This window comes from Chamaea fasciata, unplaced genomic scaffold (genome assembly GCF_029207755.1).
Source record: "Chamaea fasciata isolate MVZ Bird 193981 ecotype frontalis unplaced genomic scaffold, bChaFas1.0.hap1 SCAF_4, whole genome shotgun sequence".
Classification (NCBI taxonomy): Eukaryota; Metazoa; Chordata; class Aves; order Passeriformes; family Sylviidae; genus Chamaea; species Chamaea fasciata.
In genome coordinates, this window is record NW_027094089.1 from 33,175,763 (window position 1) to 33,188,334 (window position 12,572).

At 44.4% G+C, this 12,572-nt stretch overlaps 1 protein-coding gene across 1 annotated transcript in view; it reads right to left on the reverse strand.

Moving 5' to 3' along the window:
* The window catches only part of SCAMP1 (secretory carrier membrane protein 1), a 41,804-nt gene extending 35,940 nt beyond the window's left edge, over positions 1-5,864 (reverse strand). The window contains exon 1 of the mRNA XM_066181259.1: positions 5,738-5,864. Coding sequence (XP_066037356.1) covers positions 5,738-5,794 — 57 coding nt within the window. The 5' untranslated portion in view covers positions 5,795-5,864. The remainder of the gene's footprint in view (positions 1-5,737) is intronic.
* Positions 5,865-12,572: the final 6,708 nt, after the last annotated feature.

The window sequence follows — 12,572 nt, forward strand, 5'->3', positions numbered from 1 at the left end:
CCATTGAGGGATACCCACTTTTCTACCAAAAAGATAAAAGACATTTTCTGCAGAGAACATTTTTGCAGTTTAATCCCAAGGACTAGCAGGGAAGTAAAAGCAGGATTTTATTGCAGAGGTCAGGAAACGGAGTTTCTAAACACTAAACACTGATTTGGACAGAAATTCTAATGCCTTTACAACATATCAGCAATTGAAAACAATTTCAAATAAAAATCACTTAAGTGACACAGCACCTAAAAAATAGTTGGAAAGTATGATTTAAGTCAGAATTCATCCAGAAGTTCTGTGGGTTTTGATTCTGGGGGTGGGAAGAGGTTATAGTAACAGTATTACTTCCTGCTGTCTGTAAAGTACTCCCTAAGATAACACCACTAGGTCAGAAAATTAAGCAAAAATGCAACACGAAATGCCTGAAACCGTTGGTCTGAATTTTTTCATTTCTTGACCAAAGAGAAAATTATCTGTCACGCTTTTCATAAACAGTGAAAAGTGTTTCTGGAGTGTTTCTCAGCCCCATAAGACTGCTGGATTCTGCATCTGAAATTGCGTTCACACATGTTGAATAAACGTTTGGTAAAAAATTCTAGACTGAAAATAATAAAAAGACCAACTAGCCACATAACAGTTATTTCACAATTCCAAGGTTTTCAAGTTTAACATACTGATCACTTAGCAACCACTTTCCCAGCCCCCTCGTGATGTTCAAATACCTTTCTTTCCCACTCTGCCAGGACATAATTGTTAAGTAGGATACTGAAGAATTAGTGCACTGGGTTTTCTTATACTTGTCTTTTGAATGCAGCCTGTTTGTTATAAGTCATATTCAACACATGACAGCAAACCGTGAAGGGTTTCAAGCAACTGAGCAAGGCAAAGTCCCCACCTCTGAAACCTGAAAGAACTTCAGAGGCTGACATGGCCAAATTCGTCCTACGTTTGCACCAGCCTCATCTTGCAATGGAGTACTGGAAGCCAAACAAAGCACCCCCTCCATCTCTGAGCTGTTCATAAATCACTCTCCTTTCCCAGCTCTGGTATGTGTATGCTCCTCTTTAAAACGCTGAATCAATCTCAGTATACAGCGCGATAATAACAGCCGGCAGTACGTGGTAACACTTCGGTGAAAATCTAGAGGGAAAAACACGTAAGATACCGAGTAACTATTAAAATGCTTCACACTATTATAATATTACAGTGTGGTTACAGCACTAGTGAAGTGTACTCTTGAAAGCCAACTTCCATGTAGGACAGCTAAAGGACAATCCATTACCACAATGTTCAGCATTAAATTACACAAGATTTAGGAGTATTCATAATTCTTGAAGACGTGAAGGGAAATCAGATAGTAAAAGTCAGAAAAATTACCCATATTTTATGTCCTTTACTAACTTCAAGACAGACAACTTAAATCAGTACATTTTATGGTCAGATACAGGAATTAAAACTCAGATATGCACACAGGCATGCAACAAAACTGCTTCGTTCTAAAGCTGCACCAACATTTTATGTAATAAGGTTCCCAATTCTTAAAAAAAACCCAAAAAACAGAAATTCTTTTTCTTCCTCTAAGTTTCTATTGCTTTATCTTCATTTCAGCAACCACATTTTAAATGGTATAGATTCTGCTGCCACAGAAGGCAGAAGTTATTTGCACAACTGCTTTCAGTATCAAACCTCCAGGTTGTATTTCCCACCAAACCACACAGGAGATTAATTTGTGCTTGTGTGAGTTAAGATTAAGTGTCATATCCAACTTCAAACTGGAATTACTCTTAGTGCGTCAAGTGGGAGCAATTCAGTGCCATTTTTGGGTATTGCAGTGTATCTCAGCCTCCCAAACAAGAATGTCAGTCATGACAGAACTTTTTAAGATCTGTGTCTTTTTGGAGGAACAACTCGATGGTTAACCACAGTATGGATCCCCAATCCAACTCAACGAAACTACTCAGACACTTAACATTACACACATCTGAAGTCTGCTGTGATTGCACCCTCCCACACGAAATCTGATCAAGAATAAAGAAAAATCTTCCTATCACATAGTGATTTGGCTTCTCCCTCAAGGTCACCATTCACACTTGAACAGAAATGGATCTTAGTTTTCAGGCCTATCGTAATTTCTGTGGTGTCAAATACATGCATCTTCTCAGAGCTAAACACATCAGATGAACTGACCCAACAGAATTTACTGCATAACTCAGCCTTTAGAGTCCTCCTTCTACAACCACCAAAAAATTACTGTTTCATATGTCTGGATAATTAACAGTCAGTTTTCAAACCTTTTGCCATCTGTCAGCCAAGATCCAAAGGCCTATGAAATTCACAGCTCTGTTTAAACTTCTCTGAGTGGTCGGACTGTTCACTCAGAGAAAAACAAACAAACAAACAAAAAAATCAAGAACACAGAACCTACAATTTTTATTGTACACCAACAGCTGATTGTTTCAGAGTAAATGATACTTACACTGAATTTTGAGACTGCTATTTCAGAACCTTTGTAACAGTATCACCTTCCATGACAGAAGACTACAACTATCACCTATCCTATGACAATTAAAAAAAAAAAAAAAAAAAAGAACACAAGGAGACAAGGAGACAGCTCCCTTAGAAATGCGCCTTTGTTTTGTCATACAAAATTTATTTCATGCTGCTTTACCCTATTTAAGCCAGACTGTCAGAACCTCGAGGATTCCCAAACTCCTCTTAAGTGGTCAGACCCTCATTCCTTACTAACACCTCAGCAGGTCACCAGAGGACCGTTGGCTGATCCTGTCCACTTTCACTGGACGTGATCCTGACTCTGGCTTGGCTTTCTGACTTGGGCTCTGATCTGCCTCCTCTCTGTAGATCTGCCCAGCACTGAATGCAGTTTCCATCACCGCTCCTGCTCTGCTCACCCTGTTTGGTGGGACTGCAGCATTTGTAAGTGAGAGCTTTAGAAATGTGAATTCACACTACAACCTATGGCAAGTGCTTCTTGGTAAACACAATCAATAGATTTCATTACTAACCTCCTTCCAGTCATGACACCTGAGGTTACACCGTGTACTTCTTCACACTACTGATCTATCACATTAAAAAAGGATTCTCACACCTTCATTTGTATGGCATATAAACGCATTTTCTTCTCACAACTTTAATGTCATCAAAAGCTTGTAAATGTTAGCATGCCACTTATCTGCTTTTTTTCAGTACCCTCTGTCTTTCAGAAAACCCCATCTCCCGGCTTTGTTGGTATAGCATTGAGAGGACATTTATTTAGAGAGGAAAACTATGACTTCAATACCACATCTGAGTCTGGATTCAGTTCCAGTTTGCTGCTTTTTTCAAAGCAACAAAGAATAGAAAAAATGCAAAGATTAGGTAACCACTTGTCTCAAAATCCACAGCACTTCATGATCAAGCCAAGTAGGGGAATTTCAGTTTTTCCAGCAGGTAATTTATTTTTAGATTTCCAAAAGTATGATTTACCCAAAATACTAAGCGCTAGATGTTGATTTTTTACCTTTATTTTTCCAGAGAACACTTTTATTTGATTCAACATCAAGCAAGAAGCTCTGCTCTAATCTATTTATTAAAAGGCACAAGAACAGTCACAGGAAACCTCCCATGTAGATCACAAACAGTTAGTAAAACCAAAATGTTTAAGGAAAAAAAAGATCTGTCTTTAGACCTTGGCAACAACTCTTCCACCTGATGCCTTCCCACCCCTTCTCTGCCACTCTACTTTGTGATTTTACATTAGCACAGGAGGCAGCTTCAAAAGCAAGGAAAACAACTAATCGCATCATCCATAAAAATATCAAGCAAAGACAAAAATACCAGTACATAAAGATACATTGTTTAGAAAATATGACTTAGGCTGTCAGGGTCCATCTGGAAACACTGGTTCTGTGCATAAAGTGTTTTAAAACACACCGACAAAAAACTTAAATACACACATGCATTACTACCCACTAGTTTCAAAGCTGTTCTGGCAACAAGACGGCCATCAAGCTTTAGCTTCTATATCAGGCCTTTTGCCCCTTCAAGTTAAATGCACAGGTAGAGTAAAGGTATGCAAGATTACCTTTTAATCTAGAATGTGGTAGAAGCTAGCAAAGACTGAAGGAAGAGAAAAAAGCCTCTGAAAAAGTACACAGCTCTCCTGAACTACCCTCGGCAAACGAGGAAATCCAAACAGAGAGCTTCAAGTTACAGAGAAGCTGTTAGAGAGTCCTTTTTACCATGATGTCCTGCAGATGAGAAGCAGAGCAGGGATTCTGCCCAACAGATGCAACAGAAGTCCTTCCCTAAAGAGAAACTGGAATAAGCTTTGGCACTTCAAGCGGTATCTTCAAACTGCAAGCATAATTCAGGGGTGTGCCTAGTTTTGGTCTCACAACACCAAACAGCACCAGTTACACGGCCCGATGAGCACTGCAGAGGCAGCTATTTTGGGTCTAATACCCCTTGCTGCCCTGGATTTTGCCAGATGCTATTTGATTAACTATTACAAGAAGGATGGAAGCAGGAGGAAAAGCACGGTGTACTTCTGCTGCTCAAGACACATCCTTTCAGGGCTTGATGCCAAAAGGAACAGGGCTCACTGAAGTTGGTCGCAGCCCAAACTGTTGCTGGCAGCAGAACCAACACCAGGACTTGTGTTCACCTGGAAGGTCATTGCACTGCATGCAACAAGTGAAAACAGATCTTAGCCTAAGGAATTCTAGCCTAATGAATACTATTGCCTGTGTTTTGTGACCATAAAAACTAAACTGATGATTCAGACCGACTCTAAGGAACAAAACGTTAGCAACATTATGCTTCCAGCATCTATGTGGATGGAAGCATGCTTGCCTTGAAATGTGACAGCTCAATTTTTAAAAAGCTTAATTATTCCAGCTAACATTCTAAACTCGCTGCCATATAGTATCTGTGTGCTCTAAAGTGCCTGCAAGAAGTTCAGTAATATTATCAAAGTAGGTAGCTTCAGCACTTAGCTGAACTGGTTTCAAAAAAAAAAGAAAAAAACAGGAGGAGAAGCATCCAGGGAGGTCAGTTCGTTTTGACAGCTGAAGCCAGCGAGTGCAGAAAGAATTCACAGCTGTATGACAAGTGAACAGTGCAAAAGCTAAAAGCTTTCTAGTACATTCCAACAAAACAGTTCGAGATGCAGCACAGAACTCATGCCCAGCCACTGGTACCCTGATTACTTCAGACAAAATGTAAAGGAACCAGTAAGCCTCACGGGGGTGGGAGGAGGCTAGACAAGAAGAAGGTAAATTCACTAATTCATTAAGTTTAACTATTTGGCTCAACGAGACGAAAGAAAAAAAGACTGCAGTAGTGTTACCCCTAGCACAAAGCTAGGGTCAAAATAAAAAACAAACAAACACAAAACCCAAAAAACCAAAAGAAACAAAAAGACTTTTCTTTTTTTCCCATCGAAACAACGCATCTGAAATATGACTTGTGTCATTTTAGCTGCAGAAGGAAACACGAACTCCTGAAGTTGTGAAACGCTGCTTATCCTCCGCAGCCTGCCGCCACCCCCACTCCGAGCCTCCGCAGCCCCTGAGGGCAGAGACCCCGGCCCGCAGCTCCCACGGGACCCTTCCCACCTTCCTTCCCTCCTTATTTCCTTCCGCCTTCCCTTCCTTCCTTCCTTCCTTCCTTGTTCGCTTGCTTCCTCTTGCGGGAAGCCCGAGGCTCGGCGCAGACCGACACCGAGGAAGCCTCACGGCGCCCTCACCTTGAAGGGGTTGTTGAGGTCCGGCTCGGCGAAGGGGTTGCTGTCGAAGTCCGACATGGCGGGGCCAAGGCGGGCGCTGCGGTCCCCGGGCGGCGGCGGCTCTGCCCCTGCGGCGGCGCCCCAATTGTGCCCGGCGCAGGTGTCCCCCCCGGCGCTGTCACAGCCCCTGTCACAGCCCCTGTCACAGCCCCTGTCACAGCCCCTGTCACAGCCCCTGTCACAGCCCCGCGGCCCGGGCCGAGCCCGCCCCGCCGCACCGATAGTGCCACGGACCGCCCAAAATGGCCGCCCCGGAAGTGAAGCGGCGGGTGGGACGGCGCTGGCAGGGAGAAAGGGATGGAGGCGGAGCGGCCGCTCCCGGGGCGGGCGGGAGTGGGGCTCAGGTCTGGGCCGGGCCGGGCTGTTCCCGGGGCGTGGGCGGGGCGAGGAGTTGGGGAGCGGTCACTTCTCGGGCTGGCTGGGCGCTGGGCAAAAGCTGTTGGTGGGAAGGCTTGCAGTTCGGGGTCGTTCTCGTGTTCGCAACCGCCCCTGTGGGGCAAAAGGGGCCGTGTCCCGTGCCTTCCGTAGTTAGCGCCGCCGGGAGCCGGGGGGGAAGCAGGCCCGGGGCTCCCCGGCGAGGCAGCCGGGCCGGTGGGCGGGCAGGGGCGGCCTGGCCCCGGCCGGGAGTGTTCCCCGTGTCCCGGTCCCAGCCGAGCCCCCGCGGCCCCTCCGCCCGCACCCCTCAGGGCGGGCCGGGCCGGCCGCGCTGGTCTGGGGAGCCAAGGGGACGTGCGGAGGCGGTCAGAAACCCTTACTTGGTAAAACACGAATTTACTCTCTCGTTCCTGCCCCCGGCTGGCGCGGTGAATAGTTTACCCGCCTTGTGGCTGCTCAGGTGACTTGTACAAATGTTCTGCAAGGACAGTAGGTAAGGGACGGCTTTGAACCGCGGTCACGAAATCCCGCTTCCGTGGGAGGAAGGATTAAAAAGGCCTTTTGGAAGTATTCAAGCATTTCCAGCAGTTCAAAACGCTCTTTACCTCCTCAGAAATGCTGACAAAACCTGGTCCAAAAGATGCAAATAAATGCAAAAGGGCACCTTTGGTTGAGAGCTATGGCTGAAATCTGAAATTCAGTGCTACCAAAACATTGATGCAACACTTTCAAAACCAGCAAATCCTGAATTCCCTTACATGCTTACTAAAGAAATTACTTGAACTTTCATTTAAATCCAAAAAAAAAAAAAAAAAAGAAAAAAAAAAAAAAAAAGAAAAAAAAAAAAAGCTTTGGGGCAGGTGAGACAAAATGGAAGCGTTATGACAACAAACCCGTTCTTTTTTGCTACTCAAATATGCAATCATTTTTCCCCCACGTAATAATCTAGACCGTGAGGCCCACTAGTGTTAGCATGTTGATAATTTTTAATAGCTCTACATCTATCATTACTCTGATCTTTATGCTGACAGTCATTACAATTGGGCTGTTCTGTCAACAGGCCAGGAAGAATTCCATATGTGCATGAGAAATGATTTTGCGTGGATCTGCAGTGAAAGCAATACTTGCTTCAAGGTCTGCTCTGATTTATGCAGAAGTTTCTCAGCTTTTATGAAGTACTGTCAGACATAAAACGGTGTGGAAATGGAACAAATCATAAAAGCGTAGCTTCTAAGCAAAACACTTTCAACTTCTCGGTTGCTATAAAGCGTAAAATACTTTTAAAAATGAGAAAGGCAACTGTTGCGCAATCAACATAAGTATGTTACAGTATTAGTCCCAATCGTTCATATAACTAAGTTATGGAGACAGCGCTCAAAGTCATATTGTTTTCCAATATTCACCCATGGCTGCATATATCATGGCTCAATGTATGTTGGTAGTCCAAATGCTGTAAGAATTGACAACTGTGTATTTGCCTCTCTTTGAGCTAAACATGAATGAATGCATGCATGAATGAATGAATGAAAGTTTGGCTGAAAAGAATGTATTTTCCTGTATGCTTGCTGGTGCTTCAAATGACACATTTGACATTGTAACATTTCTCTGATAATTTGTGCACAGTTACAGAGGAATGTTCTCTCCTCTTGTACGCCTTTCAAGGCAACTATGAAACTGCAGTGGGATGTTTTCTTTGGAAAGAATAGTATGTATTTTACAAAAACCTCAGGTTATCATCCAGTCAACTGGTGGGGTTCCGCAGGGCTCCATCCTCTTCCACGTATTCCTTCACCTGGACACAGGATTCAAAGGAATACTAAGTAAGTTTGCTGGCAAGATTAAACTGGGAGGAGCTGTGGACTCCTTAGAGGGCAGAGAGGCTCTGCAGAGGGATCTTGACAAATGAGATAGATTGTAGCGGTTTGAAGGCAAAGCAAAGGAGAGGCTCCAAGTCAGAGATACAATTTAATAGGAAGAAAGGAAAGAAAGTAAAATAAAATAGATGCAATAATACAAAAGACCACTGACAGAGTCAGAATACAACCTGAGCAGAGTGATGGAAGCAGTCCAGATGAGGTGGTCTTCTTGAAGCAGTGATCCCGTAGAAAGGTCTGGTAGCTCTGTTGCTCTGGGAATCCAGTGGGTAAGGGCCCCCTGTACTGTCCCAAACCCCAGATTATATCCAGGTGAGAATGCTTGGTTCCTCCCCCTGGGCGGAGCATCTCACAATGGCATGATGGGTCATGCAGGGGGTCCTTGACGGCCCATTAAACAGAGAGAGCTCCTGGAGGGAGTTACCTGTGAGTCATGGGCAAGGCATCTGATGGGCCATTAACAGAAGATAACGGCCCCGAGGGAGGGGGTTTGGGAAAACACTGCCCCACCTGGATTCAACAGTCCATGAAGATGGTGATAGAATACTTTGTGCACATCCTATACGACAACCCGGGACATAGATGGACAACCACCAGCCATGTAAAATTTAACAAGGGCAGAACGGGGCGGCCCTGGATGGGGCAGCCCTGGATGTATGGACAGACTGAGGAATGAGAGGCTGGAGAGCACCACTGTGAAAAGGAATCTGGGGGACCTGGTCTGTGGCAAGCTGAACATGAGTCAACAGTCCCCTGGCAGCCAGGAGGGCCGCCGGTGTCCTGGGGCGATCGGGGACAGCATCAGCCAGGCAAGGGAGGGGGTTGTCCTGCTCTGCTCTGCTCTGCCCTGGGGCAGCCTCACCTCCAGTGCTGGGGACAGTTCTGGGTGCCACAATATTAGAGACACATAAAGCCGTTGGGGAAGGTCCAAAGTAGGGCAACGAAAATGGTGAAGGATCTGGAGGGAAAGCTGTATGAGGAGGGGCTGAGGTCACTTGGTCTCTTCAGCCTAGAGGAGACGGAGGGGATAGCTCACTGCAGTCTGCAACTTCTTCATGCGGGGAAGAGGAGGGGCAGACACCAGTCCTTATTGTGACCAGTGACGGGACTCAAGATAATGGTACGAAGCTGAGTCAGGGGTTGTTTAGGTTGGATATTAGGAGAAGGTTCTTCACACAGGGAAAGGTTGGCCACTGGAACAGGCCCTCCAGGGAAGCGGTCACAGCCTGACAGAGTTCAAGAAGTATTTGGACAATGCTCTCAGGCACATGGTGTGACTCTTGTAGCGTCCTGCATAGGGCCAAAAGTTGGACTTCAACCATCCCTGTGGATCCCTTCCAAATAAGAGTGTTCTAATGATTCTATGATTAAAAGGTAGAACTTTGGTAGCATGCAGGTGCTACCAAATTCTACTTTAAGTGCTACCATTCTACTAGAGGTGTTCACTTCAGGATGTTCCAACTGACTGAAAGCTAATTGAAAATTGAAATTAATTTATCTATCCAGCTAACTGAGTAGTTTGTACCATACATGAACCACACGGGTGAATAACTGGTCGTCATTTGATGCTGAGGCTTGACATTGTCATTTTCCTCATCTTCCACAAGTAAAAACTCTTGAGAACAAAAGGTATGGGGAATGATGCTTTCTTGGTTTCAAATCAACTATAAACAGTTGGCAAGGTTTGAGTTAGAAAGAAGACGTGATTAGCCAAGGATGCCCACCCTCAAAAAACCCCTCCTGACACCAGGCTTTCCAAATGGTAGAATTTAATATTTTTTTTAGGATAATGCACTTGCAGTTAACTGTTTCTAATTCTGTTACAAGAAATAGCTCATAAATCCATCTTCCTGATTTATAAAACCCTAGTAAGTTTATTGAAAAATAACTCTGAGTAGAGAAGGGGTGAATTACTTCAGATCAAAACGTCTTTCTTAACTGAAAATTCTCCAGCCTTTTGGAACTGGTTTAATTCAGCGCTTTTCAATAACTCTGAACCAGAGGCTTTCTTAGCAAACAAAACTATCTTAATTTGAATTGACTTTTTCCTCAGAAAGAGGAGTTCAAGCTGCTTCTGGGAGTGCTGTACTTGGACACTTGTGTTTACAAAGTCGTGTGTAAGGAACTGACTTTGTATTATTCTTTCACGTCCTGGTTCTCTCCAATTTCTGTGACTTGCAGGATTTGCAGTGTTTATGCCAAACTCAGATGGTGGTGAGGAGTGCTCAGAACATCTGACAAGAAAATCCATCAGGTTTTTTCAGTCTAAAATGTTCTAGTGCTGAGTAGACCGTCTTGATCCAGGTCTGTCTTGATCAGTAGTCTGCTCCAATGAAATAGATCCCAGTTTTACAGAGAATGGACTTTCAAATAATAAAACCAAGCAGTATCAAAGACCTTTAACTCTTCAGTCTTAACTCTTGTAAGGAGTTTTCCTCTCATGAAGTGGAGCAATCTTTCCAGCATCAAATGCAAACATGATGGTTAGAAGAAAGTGGGGATGATTGAGTGTCCACGTACTGCATGAGCAGCTGGCTAAGGCTGCAAAAGCCGGGCAGAATTACTGGCGTGGAAGACTGCATGACTTCTAGACACTCGCATAGGAGAAATGAGGACTAGATCTCTGGCAGTATAGGTAAAAGTTACAACTTTATCTTAGATCACATGCAGATACCAGCTGTAAAGTGGTGCAAAAGTTTAGGCCGAAGACACCTAGTCTGTTAGGTAAAACTTTAACTGAAGGGGTATTCGATAGTAGCTCCTGGAACAATTTGAAAGAGCAAGATAATTTTTCCAGGCTTTACAGAAAGGTATTTTCTTGCAAAAGTTTGGAAAGATTTTAACTTTAGGGGAGGGAAGAGAAGTTAGAAGATAAACAGGCGTTTCAATGTAATAGTTGAAGAACATGTGCTGCATTATTTCAAAGAATCTTTTACATCAATTTAAAAGAAAAATGCATGGAAAAAATAGGAGGAAGGTCAGAGATCATAGTAGCATGCGGAACTATACATGCAGACTTCCATTTCACCTCTCATTCTTGTAATCAATGAAGCCCCGATTCCACAAGATAATAATTTCAGTTTCACTGTGCTGACGACTGTATCAAACCCTTTGTTTCCCGCGTGCAGAGTGTTGAGCTAATATAAGCTGTTTTTAATAGTCTGAAGTGGTAGCATTAGTCTTTTTCTGGGAGTGGGGCATCTTTGCTAGTTCTACTGTCAGGAGTTACACTAGCACTCTTTTCTGAGTAGAACCACCTTAGCCAGCTTACAGGAGGCAGTGCATAACCATGTCAAGCCCCTGGGGTCACCTAACAAGGACAGCAGGGAATGCTCACAAGCTGGTGAGCGCTTTGCCCTTCTTAGGAGAACCCTGACTACTTTCTGAAGCTTTACACTTAAATTTTCTCACTGGGTTCCAGAGTCATAACAGGATATTTGGAATCCTTCTGTAAAGAGCTCACCTCTTTGGGAGGAGAGGGAGGATTTCCAGGGCAGTAGCTGATTTGCAGAAGGGAACAGTAAGTGGTGCCCGGCCAGACTGTGGTCATTTTACCAAAAGCCAGCCCAGTACTGCCAGTGTTCTCTTGTCCTGCGTGTGCATGCTCTACACCACTCTTGCTGCGGCTGTTGCTGCCCTGTACGCCACTCCAGACCCACCCTGAGGTAAGAATATATGAATCCAGACAGTGTTCCTCATGCCCCTCAGGAGGATCAGAACTGAACTTTAGTCTAGAGCAGAGAACCAGCTTGATACGTTTGCTTCTCAGAGTAACTGCTTTCACTGGTGTCCAGGTGCTGCAAGGGCATGCTGTGTGTTAAGAAAGTCGTGGCAGTCTCGGCTTCAATAAACAATCCCTTTGGCTGACTTAGAATAACATTGCTCAAAGTCATGTTGTTTGAAACAAAGGTAGATGAAAAGGAAAAGCTGTTCTCAGAGGAGCCGATAGATGCTGCTGCTCTTCTTATTCACTTTAGTTCTATTGTGTTCCGTCTGTTCTGGGACAAAAAGCAAGTCATCGACAAAACATCCTTCCCTCTGGTTTTTTTCCCTGTGGAGCAGCTGCTTGTCTTCATGTAAGGAGTAAAGCCCTTCGCCCATGACAGGGATTGCCTGTATTTTAGGAATGTGCAGGCACATTATAACTGTCACTAACAAGGTGTCTTCATTCTTCCTCCTGACTGAACTTATCTGCCCGTTTCCCATCCCATAGTAAAGGTAAGAGCCTGGCAATCACTGGCCCTTGCCAAAACAGCGGGATGTAATCACGTAGCAAAAGTTACTCCTGCTGGAAGAAGATCTATTTATTTGCCTAGAACAGTGGTAATTTTCCCCTCCTGGCTAAAGAGTCGTGACAGGTGTGGATGCAGCCACACGCTGCCACAAATGCTACCTTTACGAGGATGGCCAACCTATCATGAAAGCCAGTGCATCGCAGCAGTGAATAGTAAGCCGCAGTCGTGAGGGAAGATGTGACAAAGCAAACACATGCTGTTTGGGAGTAAGGAGAGCATTCCAAGTGCCTGTGGAGTGAAGCCAAGCAGCAC